The sequence below is a fragment of the Ammospiza caudacuta genome, chromosome 34 (genome assembly GCF_027887145.1).
Source record: "Ammospiza caudacuta isolate bAmmCau1 chromosome 34, bAmmCau1.pri, whole genome shotgun sequence".
Taxonomy (NCBI): domain Eukaryota; kingdom Metazoa; phylum Chordata; class Aves; order Passeriformes; family Passerellidae; genus Ammospiza; species Ammospiza caudacuta.
The window spans coordinates 4,091,594-4,118,329 of NC_080626.1; the positions used below are offsets into that span (position 1 = coordinate 4,091,594).

The 26,736-nt window shown below is 54.6% G+C and overlaps 2 protein-coding genes across 2 annotated transcripts in view; both read left to right on the forward strand.

The window, feature by feature from the left end:
* The first annotated feature begins 4,002 nt into the window (after nucleotides 1-4,002).
* LOC131570426 (TBC1 domain family member 17-like) lies at nucleotides 4,003-12,388 on the forward strand. Its single transcript, XM_058822787.1, has 9 exons — nucleotides 4,003-4,044; nucleotides 5,232-5,327; nucleotides 5,949-6,038; nucleotides 7,217-7,317; nucleotides 8,512-8,611; nucleotides 9,339-9,430; nucleotides 10,476-10,709; nucleotides 11,284-11,364; nucleotides 12,228-12,388. The coding sequence occupies exons 4-9, from the start codon at nucleotides 7,231-7,233 to the stop codon at nucleotides 12,306-12,308; spliced, it is 675 nt and encodes a 224-aa protein (XP_058678770.1). The 5' UTR covers nucleotides 4,003-4,044; nucleotides 5,232-5,327; nucleotides 5,949-6,038; nucleotides 7,217-7,230; the 3' UTR covers nucleotides 12,309-12,388.
* A 10,799-nt stretch (nucleotides 12,389-23,187) lies between these two features.
* Nucleotides 23,188-26,736, forward strand: part of SHANK1 (SH3 and multiple ankyrin repeat domains 1) — a 41,309-nt gene continuing 37,760 nt past the window's right edge. Inside the window, 3 exon segments of the mRNA XM_058822721.1 lie at nucleotides 23,188-23,403; nucleotides 25,022-25,225; nucleotides 26,417-26,488. Coding sequence (XP_058678704.1) covers nucleotides 23,188-23,403; nucleotides 25,022-25,225; nucleotides 26,417-26,488 — 492 coding nt within the window.

Sequence of the window (26,736 nt, forward strand, 5' to 3'; positions counted from 1 at the left end):
GCCCAGAACGTGGGCACAAATCAAACTACAGTTCGGCCCAAAATACCCCAAAAAACGGGCACAAACACCCCAAAAATCCACCCAAAAATACCCCAAAACATGCTCACAAATCAATCCCAAATCCACCCAAAAATAGCCCAAAACATGCTCACGAATCAATCCCAAATCCACCCAAAAATAGCCCAAAACATGCTCACAAATCAATCCCAAATCCACCCAAAAACAGCCCAAAACATGGTCACAAAGCAATCCCAAATTCACCCCAAAATAGCCCAAAAGATGGTCACAAATCAATCCCAAATCCACCCAAAAATACCCCAAGAAATGCTCACAAATACCCCAAAAATCCGCCCAAAAATACCCCAAAACATGGTCACAAATACCCCTAAAATACCCCAAAAATACCCCCAAAAATACCCCAAAATTCCCCCATAAATACCCCAAAACATGGTCACAAATCAACCCAAAAATACCCCAAAAAATACCCCAAAAACATGGTCACAAATACCCCAAAAATCCACCCAAAAATACCCCAAAACATGGTCACAAATACCCCAAAAATCCACCCAAAAATGCCCACAAATACCCCTAAAATGCCGCAAAATCCCCCCTAAATCCCCCCAAAAGATCCGAAATCAACCCAAAATTCCGCCCAAATCCACCACAACAAACGGTCCCAAATAAACTCAAAATTCCCCGAAAATTCCCCCAAAAACTCCCCCAAAAATTCCCCCAAAAATGCCCCAAAAATGCCCCAAAACCGCCCCCAAATTTGGTCCCAAATCCCCCAAAAATCCACCCGAAAATCCCCGAAAATCCCCAGGACCCCTCCCCACTTTGGGGACCCCTCCCCATTTTGGGGACCCCTCCCCAGTTCCAGCTCCCCCCATCATCCCCGGGACCCCTCCCCATTTCAGGGACCCCTCCCCACTTTCGGGGACCCCTCCCCAATTTGAGAGCCCCCTCCCCATTTCGGGGACCCTTCCCCCAATTGCAGCTCTCCCCGGGACCCCTCCCCATTTCGGGGACCCCTCCCCATTTCAGAGCCCCCTCCCCCCAATTGCAGCTCCCCCCGGGACCCCTCCCCAATTTGAGAGCCGCCTCCCCATTTCGGGGACCCCTCCCCAATTTGAGAGCCCCCTCCCCACAATTGCAGCTCCCCCCGGGACCCCTCCCCATTTCAGGGACCCCTCCCCATTTCAGAGCCCCCTCCCCCCGATTTCAGCTCCCCCTGGGACCCCCGTTTGCTGCTGGTCGTGACCCCCGAGGACCCCCCCGAGCCCCCCCCGGAGCGCGGCCTGGTCACCGTGAGCACCCCAAAAACGGGGGGGGGTCCCCAAAATATGGGGGGGGGGGGTCTTAAAGTATGGGGGGGGGTCCCAAAATATGGGGGGGACCCCAAAATATGGGGGGGGCCTTAAAATATGGGGGGGGGTCCGCAAAATTTGGGGGGGGGGTCTTAAAATATGGGGGGGACCCCAAAATCGGGGGGGTTCGGGAGTTTGGGGGAGGGCAGAATTTGGGGCGATTTTGGGGTTTTTGGGGGGATTTTGAGGGGGTTTTGGGGTGATTTTGGGGTTAATTTTGGGGTGATTTTGGGGTGTTTTGGGGCTGATTTTTGGGGTGATTTTGGGGTTAATTTAGGGCGGTTTTGGGGGTGGTTTTGGAGCTAATTTTGGGGTGATTTTGGGGCTGTTTCTGGGGTGAGTTTGGGGATTATTTTCGGGCAGATTTTGGGGTGAATTTGGCCGATTCTGGGGCAATTTTGGCTGATTTTGGCCTCTCTCCCCTCCCCCAGCGGCTCCTGCAGGCCCCGCCCCTCGGGGGTCTCTCCCTGGGGGGTCTCGGCCGCCTCCTGGGGGGTCCCCGGGGGGGGGAGGGGCCGGAACCGGAACCGGAACCGGAACCGGAACCGCCCTTTGAGCTGCTGAGCTGCGTGAGTGGGCGGGGCTTAACGGGGCGGGGCCTAAAGGGGCGGGGCTTAAACGGGCGGGGCTAGGGTGGGGGTTGGGGGTTTTGGGGGGGTTTTGGATTTTGGGGGGGTTGTGGGGGGGTTTGGGGGAAATTTTGGGGGGAATTTGGGATTTTGGAGGGGGTTGTGGGTGGATTTGGGGGTGGATTTTGGGGTGGTTTTGGGGGGATTTCTGGTGGTTTTGGGGGGATTTTGGGGGGAATCTGGGAGGATTTTGGGGTTTTGGGGGGAATTTTGGGGGGATTCTTGGGGGTTTGGGGTGGGTTTTGGGGGTTTTAGGAGATTTGGGGGGAAATTTTGGATTTTGGGGGGATTTGGGGGTTTCAGGGGATTTTAGGTGGGATTTTGTGTGATTGGGGGAATTTTGGGGCGGTTTGGGTGGATTTCGGGTGGTTTTGGGGGGATTTTGGGGGAAATTTTGGGGAAATTTTGGACTTGGGGGGGTTCGGAGGGATTTTTGTATTTTGGGGGAATTTGGGGGGGCATTTGGGGTGGTTTAGAGGGAATTTTGGGGTTTTGAGGGAATTTTGGGGTGGTTTGGGGGTGTTTGGGGGGGATTTGGGGCAGATTTTGGGATATTTGGAGGATTTGGGGTGGATTTGAGGCATTTTTGGTGGTTTTTTCATGTGGGCGTGGCTCGTTAAGCCCCGCCCCTTTGCAGGTGACGTTGGCGCCCCGCCCCTGCCCCGTTCGAGGCCCCCCATTGGCTCCCTCCGATTGGGGGCGGGGCCTGAGCCCGGCGGAGCTGCGCGAGCGAATCTTCCGGGGGGTGAGGGGCGGGGCCTCGAGGGGGCGGGGCCTCGAGGGGGCGGGGCCTCGAGGGGGCGGGGCCAGTGGGGTGGGCGCCCAAAAACGACCCCAAATGTCCCCAAAAAATCCCAAATCTCCCTCGAATCTTCCCTAAAATGTCCCCAAATGCCACCAAAACCCCCTAAAACGTCCCTAAATGCCCCCAAAATACCCCAAACCTTCCTCAAATGTCCCCAAATCTCTCCCAAATGTCCCCAAGTCTCCCTAAAATGTCCCTAAATGTCCCCAAAAAAACCCCAAATCTGTCAGTTGTCCCTAAATTGTCCCCAAATCCCCTAAAATGGCCCCAAATGTCCCCAAGTCCCCCATAAATGACCCCAAAATGTCCCCAAATCCCCTGAAAATATCCGCCAAAAAAATCCCAAATCTCTGTCAGTGGTCCCCAAATTGTCCCCAAACCCCCTAAAATGTCCCCAAACCCCCATAAATGTCCCCAAATTGTCCCCAAACCCCCTAAAATGTCCCCAAAAAAATCCCAAATCTCTGTCAATGGTCCCCAAGTGTCCCCAAACCCTCTAAAATGTCCCCAAAAAAATCCCAAATCTCTGTCAATGGTCCCCAAGTGTCCCCAAACCCCCTAAAATGTCCCCAAATGTCCCCAAATCCCCTAAAATGTCCCCAAATCCCCCATAAATGTCCCCAAGTGTCCCCAAACCCCCTAAAATGTGCCCCCAAAAAATCCCAAATCTCTGTCAATGGTCCCCAAGTGTCCCCAAACCCCCTAAAATGTCCCCAAATGTCCCCAAATCCCCTAAAATGTCCCCAAATCCCCCATAAATGTCCCCAAGTGTCCCCAAACCCCCTAAAATGTGCCCCCAAAAAATCCCAAATCTCTGTCAATGGTCCCCAAATTGTCTCCAAAGCCCCTAAAATGTCCCCAAATCCCCCATAAATGTCCCCAAATGCCCTAAAATGGCTCCAAATGTCCCCAAGTGTCCCCAAACCCCCCATAAATGGCCCCAAGTGTCCCCAAATGTCCCCACACACGTGTCCCCCCCTCAGGGAGTGAGCCCCGAGCTCCGGGCCCAGGTCTGGCCCTTCCTGCTGGGGCTCAGCGGCCCCGGGGGGACCCCCGAGAGCCCCAGGGGGACCCCCGAGAGCCCCACAGGGACCCCCGAGAGCCCCAGGGGGACCCCCGAGAGCCCCAGGGGGACCCCCGAGAGCCCCACAGGGACCCCCGAGAGCCCCAGGGGGACCCCCGAGAGCCCCAGGGGGACCCCCGAGAGCCCCAGGGGGACCCCGGACCCCGCCCGGGCCCGCAGGTGAGGCCGGGGGGGCTGGGGGCGGCTTTGGGGTGTCAAAATGGGGGTTTGGGGTGTCAAAATGGGGGTTTGGGGGTGTTTGGGGGTGTTTGGGGTGTCAAAATGGGGTGTTGGGGTGTCAAAATGGGGATTTGGGGTGTCAAAATGGGGTTTGGGGGGTTTGGGGTGTCACAATGGGGGTTTTGGAGGTTTGGGGCAGTTTTGGGGTACCAAAATGGGGTTCTGGGGTGTCAAAGGGTGGGTTTGGGGCAGTTTGGGGGTGGTTTGGGGTATTTGGGGTGTCAAAATGGGGATTTGGGGTAGTTTGGGGCAGTTTTGGGGTGTCAAAATGGGGTTCTGGGGTATCAAAGGGGGGGTTTGGGGCAGTTTTGGGGTGGTTTGGGATGGATTTGGGGTATTTGGGGTGTCAAAATGGGGATTTGGGGGGTTTGGGGTTGGGCTTTGGGGGCTTTGGGGCAGTTTTGGGGTGTCAAAGGGTGGGTTTGGGGGGTTTTGGGGTGGTTTGGGATGGATTTGGGGTGTTTAGGGTACCAAAATGGGGCTTTGGGGGTGTTTGGGTTGGATTTCGGGGTTTGGGGCAGTTTTGGGGTACCAAAATGGGGTTCTGGGGTATCAAAGGGGGGGTTTGGGGCAGTGTGGGGGTGGTTTGGGATGGATTTGGGGTATTTGGGGTGTCACAGTGGGGTTTTGGGGTGCCAAAATGGGGTTTGGGGTGGTTTTGGGGTGTTTGGGATGGGTTTGAGGGCGTTTTGGGGTGGGATTGGGGTATTTGGGGATACCGAGGATGTTTTTGGGGTGGTTTTTGGCTGTTTTTTGGGGTACCAGAGCCTTTTTTTTGCTGTTTTTGGGGTCCCAGAGCTGGTTTTGGGGTGGTTTTGGCTGTTTTGGGGGTACCAAGGCCGTTTTTTGGGTGGTTTTGAGCTGGTTTTGGCTGGTTTGGGGATGTTTGTTTGCTGGTTTTGGGGTACCAGAGCCATTTTTTGCTGGTTTTGGGGTACCAGGTCCGTTTTCAGCTGGTTTTTGGCCGTTTTTGGGGTGGTTTTGGCTGTTTTTGGGGTGCCAGGGATGTTTTTTGGCTGTTTTGGGGGTACCAGAGCTGGTTTTGGGGTGTTTTTAGCTGTTTTTGGGCTGTTTTGGGGTGTTTTTAGCTGGTTTTGGGGTGCTTTTGGCTGTTTTTGGGGTGCCAGGGATGATTATTTCCGGATGAAGCTCCAGTGGCGCTCGCTGAGCCCGGGGCAGCTGCAAAGGAACAAAATCTTCCGGGGGGTACCAGGAAAAGATAGGTGAGACCCCGAAAATCACCCTAAACTGCCCCAAAAATCACCCCGAAAATGACCCCAAAAATCACCCCTAAACTGCCCCAAAAATGACCCCAAAAATGACCCCGAAAATGGCCCTAAAACTGCCCCAAAACATCCCCAAAACCCCCCCCCAATTGACCCCAAAAATCTCCCCAAAATTGACCCCAAATATCCCCAAAATGACCCAAAAATGTCCCCAAATGTCCCTAAAATGGACCCCAACTGTCCCCAAAATCTGCCCAAAAATTGACCCCAAACATCCCCAAATGACCCCAAACTGTCCCCAAAGTCCCCCCGAAATGTCCCCAAAGCCACCCCAATGTCCCCAACGTGTCCCTGAAATGCCCCCAAAATCTGGCCAAAAATGGCCCCAAATGGCCAAAAATCCCCAAAAATCTCCCCAAAATTGACCCCAACTGTCCCCAAACGTCCAGAAAAGTCCCTGAAATTGGCCAAAAATGTCCCCAAAATGTCTGAAATTGTCCCCAAATCGTCCCCAAATTGTCCCCAAATCGTCCCCAAATTGTCCCCAAAGGTCTGAAATCGTCCCCAAATTGTCCCCAACTGTCTGAAATTGTCCCCAACTGTCCCCAATGTCCCCAGAGCGGGCGGTGGCGGCGGCCCCGCCGTGGGCGCCGCGGGGGCGGCTGCGGGAGCTGCTGCTGACTCACTGCGCCTTCCACGGCGACCGCGGTGAGCGCGGATGGGGATGGCGAGAAATGGGCATTGGGCGTCGGGGCGTTCGGGGATTTTTCTGGGGATTTTTCTGGGGATTTTGGGGGATTTTAGGGGATTTTCTGGGGATTTTTGGGGATTTTTCTGGGGATTTTTCTGGGGATTTTGGGGATTTTTCTGGGAATTTTGGGGGATTTTTGGGGATTTTCTGGGGATTTTTGGGGATTTTTCTGGGGATTTTTCTGGGGATTTTGGGGATTTTTCTGGGAATTTTGGGGGATTTTTGGGGATTTTTCTGGGGATTTTGGGGATTTTTGGTGATTTTTCTGGGGATTTTTGGGGATTTTTCTGGGAATTTTTCTGGGGATTTTTCTGAGGATTTTTGGGGATTTTTCTGGGGATTTTTCTGGGAATTTTTCTGGGGATTTTTCTGGGGATTTTTCTGGGGATTTTTGGGGATTTTTCTGGGAATTTTTTTGGGGATTTTCTGGGGATTTTTGGGGATTTTTCTGAGGATTTTTCTGGGGAGTTTTGGGGATTTTTCTGGGGATTTTTCTGGGAATTTTTCTGGGGACTTTTGGGGATTTTCTGGGGATTTTTGGGGATTTTTCTGGGGATTTTTCTGGGGATTTTGGGGATTTTTATGGGGATTTTGGGGGATTTTGGGGGATTTTTCTGGGGATTTTGGGGATTTTTCTGCGGATTTTTGGAGATTTTTCTGGGGATTTTGGGGGATTTTTCTGGGGATTTTGGGGATTTTTGGGGATTTTTCTGGGGATTTTGGGGGATTTTTCTGGGAATTTTTCTGGGGATTTTTCTGAGGATTTTTGGGGATTTTTCTGGGGATTTTGGGGGATTTTTCTGAGGATTTTTCTGGGGACTTTTGGGGATTTTTCTGGGGATTTTTGGGGATTTTTCTGAGGATTTTTCTGGGGATTTTTGGGGATTTTTCTGGGAATTTTTCTGGGGATTTTTCTGAGGATTTTTGGGGATTTTTCTGGGGTTTTTTGGGGATTTTTGGTGTTCCCAGGGGACGTGGGGGGGATGAGCGAGGTCCTGGGGGGATTTTGGGGGGAAAAAATTGAGAATTTTGGCCCAAAATTTTGGGGGTTTTTTTTTGATTTTGGGGTGGGAAAATCGGGATTTTTTGGGGGAAATGTTGGGATTTTTGGCAGTTTTGGATTTTTGGGTTCCAGGGTACGTGGAGGGCATGAGCGAGGTCCTGGCCCCCCTGCTCGGGGTCTTCCCCGACGAGGCCGAGGCGTTCTGGGCCTTCTGCAGCGTCATGGACACCGTGGTGAGCGAAAGCAGCGCGGGATCCGGGGGGAAAATGGGGAAATTTGGGGTGAAAATGGGGAAATTTGGGAAAATTTGGGGTGAAAATGGGGAAATTTGGGGTGAAAATGGGGAAATTTGGGGTGAAAAACGGGAAATTTGGGGTGAAAAATGGGAAACTTGGGAAAATTTGGGGTGAAAATGGGGAAATTTGGGTGAAATTTGGGAAAATTTGGGGTGAAAATGGGGAAATTTGGAGTGAAATTTGGGAAAATTTGGGGTGAAAATGGGGAAATTTGGAGTGAAAATGTGAAAATACGGGGTGAAAATTTTCAAAATTCGGAGAGGAAATCTGAAAATTCAGGGGGGATTTTGAAATTTTGGGGGAAAACGCCAGAATTTGGGGAGCAAATGCCAAAATTCGGGGGAGAATTTTGAAGATTTTTTTGGGATATTTTGGGGTTTTTTAGGGAGGAATTTTGGGGTTTCTGGGGTTTTTTTGGGGCAATTTTGGGATTTTTGGGGATTTTGGGGACCTTTGGGGGGCATGTTTGGGATTTTGGGGTTTTGGGGGGAATTTTGGGGAGAATTTGGGGGTTTTGGGGGGAATTTGGGTGTTTTTGGGTGGGATTTTGGGGGTTTTTGAGCCGGAATTTTGGGTGTTTTTGGGTGGGATTTGGGGTTTTTGAGCCGGAGTTTTGGGTGTTTTTGGGCGGAATTTTGGGGTGTTTCTGGGTGGGATTTTGGGGTATTTTGGGCAGAATTTTGGGGTGTTTTTGGGTGAGATTTTGGGTGTTTTTGGGTGGGATTTTGGGTGTTTTTGGGTGGGATTTTGGGGGTTTTTGGGTGGGATTTTGGGTGGTTTTGGGTGGGATTTTGGGGGTTTTTGAGCCGGAACTTTGGGTGTTTTTGGGTGGGATTTGGGGTTTTTGAGCCGGAGTTTTGGGTGTTTTTGGGCGGAATTTTGGGGTGTTTCTGGGTGGGATTTTGGGTGTTTTTGGGTGGGATTTTGGGGGTTTTGAGTCGGAATTTTGGGTGTTTTTGGGGGGGATTTTGGGGGTTTTTGGGTGGGATTTTGGGGGTTTTTGAGCCGGAATTTTGGGTGTTTCTGGGTGGGATTTTGGGATGTTTTTGGGGGGGATTTGGGGTATTTTGGGCGGAGTTTTGGCGTTCCTGGGACGCTCGGGGCCAGCCCCTGTGCCGCCTGTGCCCGCAGGGCGAGAGCTTCGGGCCGGGCCGGGCGGGGCTGAGGCGCCGCCTGCGGGCGCTGCGGGCGCTGCTGCGGCTGCTGCAGCCCGGCCTGGAGCGCCGCCTGGGTGAGCAGCCGGGGATGGCACCGTGAGGGCACCGTGGTGGCACCGTGATGTCACAGTGATGGCACCAATGATGTCACAATGATGTCACCAGTGATGTCCCCACTGATGTCACCAATGATGTCACCAGTGATGTCCCCACTGATGTCACCAATGATGTCACAGCGCCCCACTGACATCTCCAATGATGTCCCCAAGGACCCCAATGTCCCCAGTCCCCTCACTGTCCCCCCAATATCCCCTCACTGTCCCCAGGCCAGCGCCGGCCCCGTCTCTGCTGCTCTCGGTGGCTCCAGCCCAGTGTCCCCACTGTCCCCATTGATGTCCCCAATTTCCCCTCACTGTCCCCAATGTCCCCAGTGTCCCCAGTGTCCCCAATGTCCCCAATTTCCCCTCACTGTCCCCAATGTCCCCACTGTCCCCAGTGTCCCCAGTGTCCCCAGTGTCCCCAATGTCCCCAATGTCCCCAATTTCCCCTCACTGTCCCCAATGTCCCCACTGTCCCCTCTGTCCCCACTGTCCCCAGTGTCCCCAATGTCCCCAATGTCCCCAATTTCCCCTCACTGTCCCCAATGTCCCCAATGTCCCCAATGTCCCCACTGTCCCCAGTGTCCCCAGTGTCCCCAATGTCCCCAATTTCCCCTCACTGTCCCCAATGTCCCCACTGTCCCCTCTGTCCCCACTGTCCCCAGTGTCCCCACTGTCCCCAATGTCCCCCCGATGTCCCCAGGCCAGCGCCGGCCCCGTCTCTGCGTCTCTCGGTGGCTCCAGCTCCGGGTTCAGCCCCAGCTCGGCCTGGAGGGGACGCGGCGCCTCTGGGAGGTGACACGGGGACCTTGGGGACGTTTGGGGACGTTTGGGGACGTTTTGGGGACACTGTGTGGGATTTGGGGCAGATCTGGGGTGGTTTTGTGGGGCCTTGGGGACATTCGGGGACATCTGGGGTGGCTTTGTGGGGGTTTGGGGACATTTTGAGGACATTTGGGGCCATTTTGGGGACAGCTGGGGACACTGGGGGGGACTTTGGGGAGATCTGGGGACATTTGGGGACACTTTGGGAATGTCTGGGGACATTTTGGGGTGGTATTTGGGGGCTTTGGGGACATTTGGGGACATTTAGGGGAGATTTGGTGGGGTTTGGGGACATTTTAGGGACATTTGGGGACATTTGGGGACATTTGGGGACAGCTGGGGACATTTGGGGACATTTAGGGGAGATCTGGGGTGGTTTCGTGGGGGTTTGGGGACACTTTGGGGACGTCTGGGGACATTTTGGGGTGGTTTGGTTGTGGTTTTTGGGGTTTGGGGACATTTTGGGGACATATTTGGGATATTTGGGGACATTCTGGGGTGGCCTGGGGACATTTGGGGAGATCTGGGGTGGTTTTGAGGGGGTTTGGGGACAGTTTGGGGACAGTTGGGGATCATTTGGGGGTGGTATTTGGGAGGTCTGGGGACATTTTGGGGACATTTTTGGGACATGTGGGGACATTTGGGGACAGTTTGGGGACATTTGGGGGTTTGGGGACATTTTTGGGACATTTGGGGACAGTTTGGGGTCATTCTGGGGACCTTTGGGGACATTTTTGGGATCTCTGGGGACATTTGGGGTGGTTTTGTGGGGCTTTGGGGACATTTGGGGTCGTTTTGGGGCCATTTGGGTCCATTTGGGGACATTTGGGGCCATTTTGGGGCGGTTTCGGTGCAGTTCTGAGGGGCTTTGGGGCCATTCTGGGGCCATTTGGGGCCATTTTGGGGACATTTGGGGCCATTCTGGGGCCATTTGGGGCCATTTTGGGCCATTCTGGGGCCGTTTGTCCCCAGGTGTCCCCCCCAGGTGTCCCCAAGTGTCCCCTGCTGTCCCCAGGTGCTCTGGACGGGGCTGCCCTGCCCCAACTTCCACCTGCTGGTGACGTGTGCCCTGCTGGAGCTGCTCGGGGACACCCTTGGGGACGGTGACACCCCTGGGGACGGTGACACCCCTGGGGACAGTGACACCTTTGGGGACAGTGACACCTTTGGGGACAGTGACAGTGACAGTGACAGCGACAGCGACGCCGCCCAGGGGGACACGGACAGCGAGGACGGCGACGGGGACGAGGTGGGGACACCTGGGGACAGTGGGGACAGCGGGGTGGCACCGGGGACACTGGGGGGGGACATGATGGGGACACTGGGGTGGCCCTGGGAATGGATTGGGGACAGGGCTGGGGACAGCGGGGTGGCACTGGGGACACTGGGATGAGGTTGGGGACATTGGGAATGGACTGGGGACACTGGGGACACTGGCATGGGGACACTGGGGTGGCTCTGGGAATGAACTGGGGACAGGGCTGGGGACAATGGGGTGGCACTGGGGACACTGGGGACAGCGGGGTGGCACTGGGGACACTGGGATGGGGACACTGGGGTGGCACTGGGGACAGTGGGGACACTGGGATGGGGACACTGGGGACAGTGGGGTGGCACTGGGGACACTGGGGTGGCACTGGGGACACTGGGATGAGGTTGGGGACATTGGGAATGGACTGGGGACACTGGGCTGGGGACACTGGGTGGCCTTGGGGACACCAGGGCGGCACTGGGGACACTGGGACAGGGCTGGGGACATTGGGGTGGCACTGGGGTGGCACTGGGGTGGCACAGGGTGGCACCGGTGTCCCTGCTGTCCCCAGGTGTCCCTGCCGGTGTCCCTGCAGGTGGAGCAGGTGCTCAGCAGGGCCGAGGGCATTTTCCTGCAGCTGGCGGCCACCAAGGTCAGTGACACCCGAGTGACGCCTGAGTGACACCTGAGTGACACCTGAGTGTCCCCGAGTGTCCCCAGAACTGACCCCAAAGTGTCCCCAGAGTGACCCCAAATTTTCACAAGTGTCCCCAAAGTGACCCTGGAAACGTCCCCACATGACCCTGAATTGTCCCCAACCAAGAGTGTCCCCAAAAGTGACCCCAGAGATGACCCCAAAGTGTCCCCCCAAACTGACCTGGAAGTGTCCCCAAAGGTGCCCCAAAACTGACTGCAGGGTGACCCCAGAGTGTCCCCAAAAGTGTCCCCAAAAGGGTCCTCAAAGTGACCCCAAAGCGTCCCCAAACCAACCCCAAATGACCCCAAAGTGTCCCCTGAGTGTCCCCAAAGTGTCCCCAGAATTGACCCCAAAGTGTCCCAGAATTGACCCCAAAGTGTCCCCCTAAACTGACCTGAAAGTGTCCCCAAAGAGACCCCATAATTGACCCCTGAGTGTCCCCAAGGTGTCCCCAAAAGTGACCCCTGAGTGTCCCCAAGGTGTCCCCAAAGTGTCCCCAAAGTGTCCCAGAATTGACCCCAGAAATGTCCCCAAAGTGACCCCAGAGTGACCCCAAAATTTGGGGACGCCCGAGGTGTCCCAGGAACGTCTCCAGACTGACCCCAGGGTGGCCCCAGAGTGTCCCCAGGGTGTCCTTTGAGTGTGCCAAAATTGTCCCCAAAGTGTCCCCAAAGTGTCCCCAAAGTGACCCCAATGACACCTGCGTCACCCCGTGTGACCCCGTGTGACCCCGTGTGACCCCAATGACCCCGTGTGACCCCAGTGACCCCGTGTGACCCCAGTGACCCCGTGTGACCCCGCTGCTGCCCCTCCCCCAGGATCTGCCCCCGGCCGTGCAGGAGCTGCTGGGACTGGGGGGGCCCCAACCCCGCCCGGAGCCGCCCCCCAAAAACCCCTGAGAGAGCCCGGGGGGACCGGGGGCACTGGGATATACTGGGATGTACTGGGATATACTGGGTTATACTGGGAATGGACTGGGAATGGACTGGGAGGGACTGGGAATGGACTGGGATATACTGGGATGTACTGGGATATACTGGGTTATACTGGGATATACTGGGAATGGACTGGGAATGGACTGGGATGGACTGGGATATACTGGGTTATACTGGGAATGGACTGGGAATGGACTGGGGATGGACTGGGATGGACTGGGATATACTGGGATGGACTGGGAATGGACTGGGAGGGACTGGGAATGGACTGGGATATACTGGGATATACTGGGATGTACTGGGATGTACTGGAATATACTGGGTTATACTGGGATATACTGGGAATGGACTGGGAATGGACTGGGATGGACTGGGATATACTGGGTTATACTGGGAATGGACTGGGAGGGACTGGGAGGGACTGGGGATGGACTGGGAGGGACTGGGATATACTGGGTTATACTGGGAATGAACTGGGAATGGACTGGGATGGACTGGGAATGGACTGGGAGGGACTGGGATGGACTGAGATAAACTGGGATATACTGGGATGGACTGGGATGGACTGGGATGGACTGGGTTATACTGGGAACCAAACTGAGAACGCCAGGACAGACTGGGAGTGACTGGGAACCCAAACTGGGATGGACTGGGAGGGACTGGGAGGGACTGGGAATGGACTGGGTTATACTGGGATATACTGGGATGGACTGGGTTATACTGGGAACCAAACCGAGAACACCAGGACAGACTGGGAGGGACTGGGAACCCAAACTGGGATGGACTGGGAGGGACTGGGTTATACTGGGAGGGACTGGGAATGGACTGGGATAAACTGGGAACCCAAACTGGGAACACTGGGAGGGACTGGGGGGGGGATTGGAACAAACTGGGACAAACTGGGAGGGACTGGGAGGGACTGGGGGCAAACTGGGACTGAGAACCCAAACTGGGAACCCCAAACTGGGATGAACTGGGAGCCCAAACTGGGATTGAGAACCCAAATTGGGATTGAGAACCCAAACTGGGAGCCCAAACTGGGATTGAGAACCCAAACTGGGAGCCCAAACTGGTTTTGCCCCTCCCCCTCTCTGTGCTGCATTAAAGATTTTGGAACCCAATGGAGATTTTGGGATTTTTGGGGGATTTTGGGATTTTTGGGGGATTTGGGGAGTTTTGGGGGATTTTTTTGGGGGATTTTGGGGTTTTTGGGGGATTTTTTGGGATTTTTGGGGGATTTGGGGATTTTTGGGGGATTTTTGGGGATTTTTGGGGGATTTTGGGGTTTTTGGGGAGATTTTTGGGGAGATTTTTGGGGAGATTTTGAAGAAATTTTGGGATTTTTGGGGGATGATTGAGGGGATTTTGGGTGAGATTTTTTTTTTTTGGGAGGATTTTTGGGGAGATTTCTTTGAGATTTTGGGGGCATTTTAGGGAGATTTAGGGAAGATTTAAGGGAGATTTGATGGGGACTTTTGGGGGGAATTTTCTGGGATTTCGAGGAGATTTTTTGAAAATTTTGGGGAGATTTTGGAAAAATTTTGGGGGGATTTTTTTAAGAAGGATTTCTTGAGATTTTGGGAGATTTTTCTGAAATATTGGGGAGATTTGGGGAGGATTTGCGGAGGATTTTAAGGACATTTGGGGGATTTTGTAAGGATTTAAATGAGATTTTGGGGAGGATTTTTGGGAAATTTTGGGGGTATTTTTGGGAGAATTTTTGGGGAGATTTCCTTGAATTTTTTGGGGGCATTTGGGTGGGATTTTTTTGAGGGGATTTTTGGGAGATTTTTGGGAGATTTTGGGGGGATTTTGGGGGCATTTCAGGAGTCCCAAGGGGAATCTGGGGGAGGCTCCCAGGTGGATTTTTGGAGGACCCCAATCGGGGTTTTGAGAGGATTCTGGGGAGATTTTGGGGGTCCTGGGTGGGTCCCAAAGGGGGCCCAGGGAGGGGATTTGGGGGAGTTTTGGGGGGGTTTTGGGGTTCTTTTGAGGTAAGTTTGGGGGTGTCCCAGGGGTGCTTTTGGGGGGTTCCAAAGGGGGTCCCAGGAGTGATTTCTGGGAGGGTTTTTAGGATGTTTTGGGGTTTTTTGGTGTCGGTTTGGGTGTTTTGGGGTCTGTGTTGCGTTGTTTTGGAGTTTTTTTAGCGCTTTTTTGGGGTGATTTTGGGGTGATTTTGGGGTGTTTTTAGGGCTTTTTTGGGGTGGGTTTGGGGGGTTTGTGGGGGTGGTTTCGAGGATGTTTTTTGGGTTTTTAGGGGTTTTTTTGGGGTGGTTTGTGGGAGTGTTTTTGGGGTTTTTAGGGGTTTTTTTGGGGTGGTTTGTGGGAGTGTTTTTGGGGTGTTCGGGGGTGGTTTTGGGGCTGGTTTTGGGGGGTCCCCAGGGTGTCCCGAGCAGGGGATCTGGGGATGTCGCACCTGAGTTCCAAAGGGGATCCCGGAGGTGTTTTTGGGATGGTTTTCGGATGGTTTCTGGGGGTTTTTTTTAGGTTTTTTTGGAGGTGAATTTGAGGGCGTTTTGGGGAGGGTTTGGGGCATTTTTGGGGTGTTTTTGGGAGGTCCCAGGAAAGGGATTTGGGGATGTCTCACCTGAGCTCCAAAGAGGGTCCCGGGGATGCTTTTGGGGTTTTTTTGGGGTTTTTTTTTAGGGTTTTTGTAGGGCTTTTTTGGGGTGGTTTGTGAGGGTGTTTCTGGGTGGGGGTCCCGAGGGTGTCCCGGGGAAAAGATTTAGGGATGTCTCACCTGAGCTCCTAAAGCCGATCCCGGAGGCGCTTTTCGGTTGTTTTGGGGTGTTTTCGTGGTGGTTTTTTGGTGTTTTTCGCTGTTTTCGGGGCGTCCCGAGGGGGCAGCGCCGTGAGGGGACGGCGCCAGCGGCGGCGCCCCCTGGCGGACGAGGCGGCGGCAAAACTGCGCATGCGCAAAATGGCGGCGGCGCGCCGCAAGATGGCGCCAACGCGCGGGAATGCCCCCTGCTCAGGCCACGCCCCCTTCATCCAAACCGCGCCCCTTCACGCACAAGCCACGCCCATTCACGTCCATATAAGGCTATGAAGCCCCGCCCATTTGATTCCCATCCCTTTATTAGGCCACGCCCATTTCATTGACTACACTGCTATCCCTCATTAATATTAATGAGGGGGTGGGGCCATGCCGGCCTCAATTTGTTAATGGAGGCAGCTCTAATTGGAAAACACGTCATGAATATTAATGAGGGGGATGATATATGATGCAACAGGTTCTTAATAATCAAATTGCGGTTAGGTCTCACTTATTAATGCTAATGAGCGGCAGATCATTAATATTCAAAAAGGTGGGTAATGATTGTGGTCAGCTCATCAATATTCATGAAGCAGAGACTGCTAGGTATATTAAAATTGAGTAGGCCTCATTAATTAGCCGCGAATGAGCTGCGGCACATTAATATTCATCGTAATTGACCGTTGGTCGTTATTGCCGCTAATATTAATGAGATGGTAATCAGCCAATAGGCTAATTACTATTAATGAGCCTGTGCTAATTAGAAATAGCTGGCTTATTAATATTTATAATTGACCTGCAATTCACAACTGCATCTTAATTACTAATGAGCGGCAGCTCATTAATATTCATGAGGGAGGGGATAGCCCCCCCAAGCCCCTCCCAGTAGCCCCATGTAAATATGGGTGTGGTTTCTCGGAAGGGGCGTGGCCAGCATATGTTCGGGGTTTCTGGGCGTGGCTGTGGGCGTGGCCTGGACCCGGACCAATGCAGGGCTGTGGTGGTGGGCGTGGCCTGCCCTTATATGGTAAAACTTGTTTGAAAGGTGTTGTATTGGGGGCGTGGCTTTTTGTGGTGGGTGTGGCTTCATTAACATATTTTGAGCGTGCCCTGTGCCACTGGTGGGCGGGGCTTTGCGGAATGGGCGTGGCTTCTCCACGCCATCCCAGGCGTGTCCCGGTGAAGTCAGTGGGTGTGGCTTTTTGTGGTGGGCGTGGCTTCCATGCCCCATTTGGGGGGAAGGAAGGGGAGATGGGGCGTGGCAACTTTCTGGAGGGGGGCGTGGCTTCCCTTATCCCAAGCACGCCTCTAACCACTAAGTGGGCGTGGCTTTGCAATGTGGGCGTGGCTTTGCTGCCCAGTCCTGGGTGTGTCCTTTGCCAATTGGGGGTGTGGCTTTACGGGGTGGGTGTGGTTTCCACCACGTTGGGGGTGTGCCCTCAATTCCTGAGTGGGCGTGTCTTCAAATATTCATAGGCGTGGCTTCACTCTGTGGGCGTGGCCTCCCCACCCCACTCCGGATGTGTGCTCAGCCATGCAGGGGGCGTGGCTTATTCAGGTGGGTGGGGTTTCCATCCCCCATTTTGGGTGGTCCCTCTGCCGATAGTGGGCGTGGCTTTGCTGGGTGGGCGTGGTTTCGCGTCCGCATTCTGGGTGTGCCCTCAACACCTCAGTGGGCGTGGCTTTGAGATGTGGGCGTGGCTCCCGTGCCCACCCTGGGCATGTCCTTTGCCGATTGGGGGCGTGTCCTCTCGGGTGGGCGTGGCTTCCAACCCACATTAGGGGCACATCCTCAGCCAATCAGGAGCGTAGCTTTACCAGGTGGGTGTGTCTCCCTGCCCCCATTTTGGGCGTGTCCTCTGCCAGTTGGGGGGTGTGTCCTAATGGGAGGGCGTGGCTACACCCCCCCCTTCCCCCCGCTTGGGGGGTGTGTCCTCTGTGGATTGGGGGCGTGCCTTTACCGGGTGGGCGTGGCTTCAGTGCCCTCTATCAACCGGGAGCATGCTCTCAACCATTTAGGGGGCGTGGCTTTGCCGGGTGGGCGGGGCTTCCACCCTCTTTGGGGGCATATACTCTTCTAATCGTGGGCGTGGCTTTACTGGGTGGGCGTGATTTCCCTCCCCCTATTGGGGCGTGCCCTCTGCCGATCGGGGGCGTGGTTTTACCAGGTGGGCATGGCTTCACCAGGTGGGCGTGGCTTCAGTGCCCTCTATCGACTGGGGGCGTGGCTTTATATGGTGGGCTTGGCTCCACCCCCCACATCGGAAAGTGCCTTCAGCCTTACAGGGGGCGTGGCCTTGTTTGTGGGCGTGGCTTTGCCGGGCGGGCGTGGCTTCCACTCCCTTTGGGGGCATATCGTCTACTGATCGTGGGCGTGGCTTTACTGAGTAGGCGTGGCTCCACCCCCATTTCGGGCACGTCCTCCGCCAATTGTGGGCGTGGCTCCGCCGGGTGGGCGTTTCCCCAGGATCAATGGGCGTGGCTTCCCCAAGTGGGCGTGCCCTCATTTAGGGGCGTGTCCTCCCCTCCTTCCCGCTCCTCCTCCGGTGGGCGTGGCCTGTGGGGGGGGGTGGGTGTGGGCCGCGCTCAGGGCCGTTCCCATTGGCCGCGGGCGCTCTCGTGGGCGTGTCCGGCGGGCCGGGCGGGCGTGTCCCCGCGGGTGGGCGTGTCCCGCGGTGGGCGGGGCCGCGGCCGGGGCCGCTCGCGCGGTGTCTCCGCCGTTCCTCGGCCGCCCCCGGCGCTCGCGGAGCCCCGGCAGGTACCGGGGGGGGGGGGGGGGGGGGGGGGCTCACCTGGGGAGGGGGGGGGCGGGGGGGGGCGCTCACCTGGGGTGGGGGAGGGGCGGCGCACCTGGGGAGGGGTCGCGCACCTGAACGAGGGGGATGGGGATGGGGCGGGTGGGGGATGGGGATGGGGCGGGTGGGGGATGGGCGGCGGATTTGGGGAGGGGGATGGGGATGGGAACGGGGGGCTGGGGGATGGGCGGGGGGGGAATTTGGGGAGGGGTCGCGGGATCGCGGCCGCGCGCGGGGGGCTGGGGGGGGGAGGGGCGGCACGGGCCGGTTTTGGGGGGAGGGGCGGCGGTTGTGAAATGGGGGGGTGGGCGTGAGGGGAAAAACCGGGGGGGTGGGGGAGGGGGGGAAATGGGGGGGGAGGGGTCGCGCACGCGGCGCGGGGGGGGGCGGGGTGGGCGTGCAAAAAGGGGGAGGGGCGCGCGTGCAAACGTGGGGGGGGCGGGAGGGGGAGGGGGAGGGGTCGCTGCAGTGACACGTGGGGGGGGGATGGGCGCGCGGGAATGTGGGGAGGGGGCGGCGAGGGGAGGCCACGCCCCCTCTCGGACCCCCCCGGGTCTGGCGACCCCTCCCCAAACTCGCGACCTTTCCCCTCATTAAGACCCCTCCCCTAATTAAGGAGCCCCCCTTAATTAAAGACCCCTCCCCTAATTAGGAAACCCTGCCCTAATTAATGGGCCCCTCCCCAAATTCGCGACCCTTCCCTTGATTAAGGACCCCTTCCCTAATTAAGGACCCTTCCCCTAATTAAGGACCCCTCCCCTATTAGGAGCCTCCTCTCTAATTAGGAGACCCTGCCCTAATTAAGGCCCCTCCCATAATTAAGGACCCCTTCCCTAATTAAGAGACCCTGCCCTTATTAAGGACCCCCTCCTTAATTAGGAGACCCTGCCTTAATTAAGGACCCCTCCCCTAATTAAGGACCCCTCCAATATTTAAGGACCCCTCCCCTAATTAAGGAGACTGCCCTAATTAAGGAGACTGCCCTAATTAGGGACCCCTCCCCTAATTAAGGCCCCCTCCCCTAATTAAGGACCTCATCCCTTATTAAGGACACCTCCCCTAATTAAGGACCCCATCCCTAATTGAGGCCCCGCCCCAATTTAGCGACCTCTACCCCAATTAATAGACCCGTCCCTAATTAAGGACACTGCCCTAATTAGGGACCCCTCCCTAATTAAGGACCCCCCCCTCACTCATAAAGAGCTCCCTCTCCAATTAAGGATCAGTCCCTTAATTAAGAGCCCCCTCCCGAATTAGGAGACCCTGCACTAATTAAGGGCCCCTTCCTAATTAAGGCCCCCTCCCTAATTAAGGACTCTTCCCTAATTAAGAGCCCCCTCCCCAATTAAGTGATCTTTCCCTAATTAAGCGCTCTCTCCCTAATTAGGGACCCCTCCCCAATTAAGCGACCCCTCCCTAATTAAGAGACCTCTCCCCAATTTAAGGCCAGGCCCTAATTAAGGACCACTCCCTAATTAAGGACCCCACCCCAATTTCAGAACCCTCCCTAATTAAGCACCCCCTCCCTAATTAAGAGACCCCCTCCCCAATTTTGTGACCCCATTTAAGGCCTGTCCCTAATTAAGGCCTGTCCCTAATTAAGGCCCCCTCCCCAATTCAGGTCCTCTCCTTAATTAACCGTCCCCTTCCTAATTAAGCAACTCCTTTCCTAATTAAAGACCCCTCCCCAATTTAATGATCCTCCCCCAATTAAGGACCCCTGCCCTAATTAATGAGCCCTCTGTAATTAAGGACTTCTCCCTAATTAATGACTCATCTCTAATTAATAACCCCCCCAATTTAAGGCCTAATTAGTGCCCCCCCCATTATTGACCCTCTATAATTAAGGGCCCCTCCCTAATTAATGCCCCCTCATTTATTACCCCTCTCTAATTAATGAACCCTCCCAATTAATGACAGCCCCAGTTAATGACGCTTCTCTAATTAAGGACCCCTCCCCGATTTAAGGCCTAATTAATGAACCCCCAGTAATGAGCCCTCCCTAATTAATGACACCTCTCTGATTAATGGCCCCCCATTAATGGCCGCTATCTAATTAATGGCCCCCCATTAATGACCCCTCTCTAATTAAAGCTGCCCACTATTAATGATCCCTCTCTAATTAAGGACCCCTCCCCAATTTAAGGCCTAATTATTGACCCCTCATTAATGACCCCTCTCTAATTAATGAGCGTTCTCTAATTAATGCCCCCTATTAATGACCTCTCTCTAATTAACGACCCCCCATTAATGACCCCTCTCTAATAATGACCCCCCAATTAATGATCCCTCATTAATTAACGACCCTCCCCAATTAATGATCCCTCTCTAATTAATGGCCCCCCATTAATGACCCCTCTCCAATAAAGACCCCCTAATAATTGATCCCTCATTAATTAACGACTGCCCAATTAACAACCCCCCAACTGATGACCCCTCCCCAATTAACACCCCCCCAATTAACGCCCCCCCATTAATGACTCCTCTCTAATTAACGACCCCCCAATTAACAACCCCCTCAATTAGCGCCCCCTCCCTAATTAAATTAACGACCCCCCCTCCCCACCAATGCCCCCTCCCCAATTCCCGGCCTCATTATCCCCCCCCCCGCTAATTAACACCGGGCTCTAATTAACCCGCCCCTCCCCCCCGGGAGCCGCGGCCTCGTTCTGGCCCCGCTTGGCCTCGATTTGGGCCCAGGCCCCGCCCCCCGCGGCCACGTGGGACCAGGGGGGACAAAGGGGTGACGTCATCGGGGCGACACCTTTGGGGTGACACTTTGGGGACATTTGTTGGGGTGACATTGTTGGGACATTTTTTGGGGTGACAATGTTGGGGTGACATTATTGGGGTGACACTTTTGGGACATTTGTTGGGGTGACATTGTTGGGGTGACATTGTTGGGGTGACATTATTCGGGTGACACTTTTGGGGTGACACTTTGGGACATTTTTTGGGTGACATTGTTGGGGTGACGCTATTGGGTGACAATTTTTGGAAGAATTTTTGGCGTGACACTTTCAGGGTGACATTGATTGGGGTGACGCTTTTTGGGACAGTCCTTGGGGTGACAAATTTTGGAGGGTGGCGCTTTTCAGGTGACATTTTTGGGGGTGACACTTTTGTGACGACACTTTTGGGGTGACGCTTTTTGGGACAGTCCTTGGGGTGACAAATTTTGGGTGACAATCTTTTGGGTGACATTTATTGGGGTGGCACTTCTGGGTGACACTTTTGATGTGACATCTCTGGGGTGACACTTTTTGGGTGACACTTTTGGGTGACACTTTTGGGGTGACGTTTATTGAGGTGACACTTTCTGGGTGACGCTTTTTGGGACGGTTTTGGGGGTGACAATTTTTGACGGTGGCACTTTGGGTACAAGCGACGTTTTTGGGTGACATTTTAGGGACAGTCTGTGGGGGCGACGCTTTTGGGGTGACAATTATTGGGGGTGACACTTTTGGGGCAGTTTTTGGGGTGACAGTTTTGGAGGGTGACATTTATGGGGTGGCAATTTTGGGGTGACAGTTTTTGGGGCATTTTTTGGGTGACACTTTTGGGGTGACGCTTTTTGGGTGACATTTTTTGGGACGGTCTTTAGGGTGACACTTTTTTGGGTGACATTTTTTAGGTGACACATTTATGTGGCACTTTTGGAGTGACATTTTGGGGTGACATTTATTGGGGTGACAGTTTTAGGTGTCACTTTTTGGGACAGTTTTTGCATGATAATTTTGGATGGTGACAATTTTGGGGTGACGCTTTTTGGCGGTGACATTTGTTGGGGTGACGCTTTTTGGGACAGCTTTTGGGTGACAATTTTCAGGTGACAGTTTTGGGAGGGACACAACGGTGGCACTTTCGGGTGACATTTTTGAGGGGCGCTTTTGAGGTGACATTATTGAGGTGACACTTTGGGGGGGACATTTATTGGGTGACACTTTTTGGGTGACATTTCTGGGGTGACACTTTTAGAGTGACAGTTTTGGTGGTGACAGTTTTTGGGGGTGGCACTTTTTGAGTGACAGTTTTGGGGTGACGTTTATTGGAGTGACATTCTCGGGTGACAATTTTTAGGTGACACTTTTGAGTGACGCTTTTTGGGTGACGCTTCTGGAGTGTCACAACTTCGGTTGACGGTTTTGGGGTACACTTCTGGGGTGACATTTATTGGGGTGACAAATTTTGGGTGACACTTCAGGCATGACGTTTTTTGGTGACATTTTTGGGGTGACACTTTTGGGACGGTCTTTAGGGTTGAACTTTTGTGGTGACATTTTTAGGTGACACTTTTTTGGGACAGTTTTTGGGGTGACATCGGGGTGACAATTTTTAGGTGACATTTATTGAGGCGCCACTTTTGCGGTGACATTATTGGGGGACATTTATTGTGGGTGACGCTTTCGGGTGGCACTTCAGGCGTGACAACATTTGGTGACAATTTTGAGGTGACATTTTTGGGTGGTGACACTTTTGGGGTGACACTTTAGGCATTGCAATATTTGGTGACATTTTTTGGGTGACATTTTCTTCCCCAGCCTGGCCTGGTGAGGCGACGCCCTCCCCATCTGGGGGGATTCTGGGGCCGTTTTTAGGGATTTTGGGGCCGTTTTCAGGGATTTTGGGGCCGTTTTTAGGGATTTTGACCAGGTTTTTTGGGGTTTTTTCACCACTTTTTGGTAGTTTTGAGTATCTCCCGCATTTATTCCCATTTCTCTTTATTTTCCCCCCAGCCTGGCCTGGTGAGGCGATGCCCTCCCCATCTGGGGGGATTCTGGGGCCGTTTTTAGGGATTTTGGGGCCGTTTTTAGGGATTTTGACCGGGTTTTTGGGGTTTTTTCACCACTTTTTGGTAGTTTTGAGTATCTCCCCCATTTATTTCTATTTCTCTTTACTCTCCCCCCAGCCTGGCCTGGTGAGGCGACGCCCTCCCCATCTGGGGGGATTCTGGGGCCGTTTTTAGGGATTTTGGGGCCGTTTTCAGGGATTTTGGGGCCGTTTTTAGGGATTTTGACTGGGTTTTTTGGGGTTTTTCACCACTTTTTGGTAGTTTTGAGTATCTCCCGCATTTATTCCCATTTCTCTTTATTTTCCCCCCAGCCTGGCCTGGTGAGGCGATGCCCTCCCCATCTGGGGGGATTCTGGGGCCGTTTTTAGGGATTTTGGGGCCGTTTTTAGGGATTTTGACCGGGTTTTTGGGGGTTTTTCACCACTTTTTGGTAGTTTTGAGTATCTCCCCCATTTATTTCTATTTCTATTTCCATTCCCCCCAGCCTGGCATGGTGAGGCGATGCCGCGCACGCCGGCCTCCAGCGAGGAGGAGGAGGGCGCGCGGGGCTCCGAGTACCCCGAGGCCGATTCGGACTCGGGGAGCTCCCGCGAGGGCCCCCCCGGAGCCAACCCCGGCCCCCCCCGGGGACCCTCGCGGGGCCCCCCCCGGCCGCCGCCCGAGGACCATTTCAGCATGATGGTGTTCCGCATCGGCATCCCCGACCTGCACCAGACGGTGAGGAGCGCCCAGAACCCCCAAAACTCATTGGGACGGGGCTGGGAAATACTGGGGGGAAAGGGGAAAAAAATTTGGCAATTTTCCCTTAAAAAATTGGGGAATTTCCAACCCCCCCCGTCCCCAAAATTGAGAATTTTCCCCCCAAAAAATCGGGGATTTCCCATCAAAAAACCGGGGGGAAGACGGGAAAACAATTCGAAATTTTTCTCCAAAAAAATGGGGATTTTGCCCCCAAAATTGGGAATTTTCCTCAAAGGACTGGGCATAAGAGGAAAAAACTTGGGAATTTTTGCCCCCCAAAGAATTGGGAATTTTCCTCCAAAAACTGGGAATTTCTCCCCAAAAATTTGAGGAAAGTGTCATAAAATATTGGGAATTTTCCCCTCAAAAATGCAAAATTTCCCCCTAAAAAATTGGAGAGGAGGAGGAAAAATTAGTGGGAATGGGCCCAAAAGAATTGGGGAAAGGGGAAAAAAAATTGGGAATTTTTAGCTCCCAAATGGGGATTTCAGCCCCGAATAAATGGAATTCCTCCCCCACCCCAAAAAAATGGGAATTTTCCCTTAAAAATTGAGAATTTTCTACCAAAGAATTGGGCGGAAGGGCAAAAAAATTGGGTGGAAAGGATAAAAAAATTGGGGGGAAGAGGGGAAAAAAATTGGGAATTTTTCTCCAAAAAATGGGAATTTTGCCCCCAATAAATTGTGATTTTTCCCAAAAAATTGTGAAGTTATGTCCAAAAAACTGGGGAAAAGAGCAAAAAAATGGAGGGTAAGAGGAGAAAAATGGGGAATTTTTAGCCCCAAAATGGGGGTTTTGTCCCCATTAAATGGGAATTTTTTCCCTGACCTGCACCAGACAGTGAGCAGGAAATGGGGCCTGAAAAATCCTGGAAAAATGGCAAAAATGGGCAAAAAATCAGCGGGAAACGGAGCCCCAAAAATCCTGGAAAAATGGCAAAAATAGGCAAAAAATCAGCGGGGATGTGGCCTCAAAAATTCCTGAAAAGCTGGCAGAAATGGCATTTGGGGGTGGATTTATGAGGTTCCCCCTGCCCTGACCCCCCAAATCTGCATTTTTGGGTCTCATCCCAGGGGTTTTGGGGCTTTTTTGGGAGTTTTTTTGAGGATTTTGAGGCGATTTCCACACCCAGTGCTCCCCCGACCCAGGGGTTTTTTGGGTTCCCCTCATCAGGGGTTTCCCTTTTGGGGTTCCCCCTGCCCCGACCCCCCCAAATCCGCATTTTTGGGACTCACCCCAAAGGATTTTAAGGGTTTTTTTTGGGGTATTTCGAGGCAGTTTGAGGCCATTTCCTCACCCGGTGCTCCCCAAACCCAGGGGTTTCTTTGGGGTCCGCTCATCCCAACCCCCTGTGAGGTTTCACTTTTGGGGTTCCCCCTGCCCTGACCCCCCCAAATCCGCATTTTTGGGACTCACCCCAAAGGATTTTAAGGGTTTTTTTTGGGGTATTTCGAGGCAGTTTGAGGCCATTTCCTCACCCGGTGCTCCCCAAACCTTGGGGATTTTTTGGGCTCCGCTCATCCCAACCCCCTGTGAGGTTTCACTTTTGGGGCTCCCCGTGCCCTGAGCCCCCGGTTTTCCCCCCGCTCGGCAGAAGTGCCTGCGCTTCGACCCGGGCGCGGCCGTGTGGGCGGCCAAGCAGCAGCTGCTGTGCGCGCTGACCGAGGGGCTGCACGACGGCCTCAACTACGGCCTGTTCCAGCCGGCCGCCGCCGGCCGCGACGCCAAGTTCCTGGACGAGGAGCGCCCGCTGCGCGACTACCCCCAGAGCTTCGACCAGGGCGTGCCCTACCTCGAGGTGGGCGTGGTCGGCGTCCTGGGGGGGCGGGGCCGCACTGGGTGTGGTGCTGGAGGGGGCGGGGTCAGTTTGGGGCGGGGTGTATTGGGTAAAAGTTGGGTAAAAGTGGCGCATTTGGGGTTAAAATGGTGTGGGGTGGGCGTGGCCTGTTGGTGGGTGGGCGTGGTCGGCGTCCTGGGGGGCGTGGCCACGCTGGGTGTGGTCCTGGAGGGAGCGGGGTCAGTTTGGGGCGGGGTGTATTGGGAAAAAGTTGGGTAAAAGTGGCGCATTTGGGGTTAAATTGATGTGGGGTGGGCGTGGCCTGTTGGTGGGTGGGCGTGGTCGCTGTGGGCGTGGTCTTCGAGGTGTTTGGGGTGGGGTACGTGGGGGAGGAGTTGGGTAAAAGCGGCGGATTTGGGGTTAAATTGATGTGGGGTGGGCGTGCCCTACCTCGAGGTGGGCGTGGTCGGCGTCCTGGGGGGCGTGGCCACTGTGGGTGTGGTGCTGGAGGGGGTGGGGTCTATTTGGGGTGGGGTATGTGGGGGAGAATTGGGTAAAAGTGGCGGATTTGGGGTTAAAATGGTGTGGGGTGGGCGTGGCTTGTTGGTCGGTGGGCGTGGTCAGGGGTGTGGGTGTGGTCCTGTGGGTTGTTGTGCTAATTTGGGGTGAGGTTAATGAGGGAAAAAATTGGATAAAAGGGGCGGATTTGGGATTTAAAGGATTCAGGGTGGGCGTGGTCAGGTTTGGGTGTGGTCCTGTGGGCGTGGTCACAGTGGGTGTGTGCCTTCTGTGGGTGTGGCCATGGGGTGGGCGTGGTCACCATTTGGGGCAGGGTCAAAGGGACAGAATTTGGGTTAAAATAAATTTGAGCTCAAAATGGTGCAGAGTGGGCGTGGTCGTGGAGAGGGCGTGGCTTCGAGCTGGGAGGGGCATGGTTTGAATTTGGGGAGGGGCTAAGGGGGAAATTGGGGGAAAGGGGCGTGGTCAGGAAGGGGCGGGACTTGTGTGAGTGACAAGCAGGGGGGCGTGGTCAGAACCAGCCTGGGGGCGTGTCCCACTGAGTGGGCGTGGCTTAAGGGAGCCGTAGCTCATATCCAGCAGGGTGGGCGTGGCTTGAGACAGGTGTTTCCCACGGGGTGGGCGTGGTCTGGGCGGGGTGGGGGCGTGTCCCCCTGCGTGGGGGGCGTGTCCCCGTGCTGACCCCGCCCCCAGTTCCGGTACAAGACCCGGGTGTACAAACAAACGAACCTGGACGAGAAACAACTGGCCAAGCTGCACACCAAGGTGGGTGGGACACGCCCCCTGCCCCGAGGCCACGCCCCCTCCCCTTCCTGACCACGCCCCTCTGATCATTTACCACACCCCGATTCCCTGGACACGCCCTCCCTGCCATTTGGCCACGCCCCTTTTGTCCAGCAGTTAGCTCAGCAGTGGCCACGCCCTCTGGTCCTTGACCACGCCCTCTTCCCCTTGGCCACGCCCCTCTCTGTGGCCACACCCCTTTGGTCACAACCATACGTCACCCTGGCCAC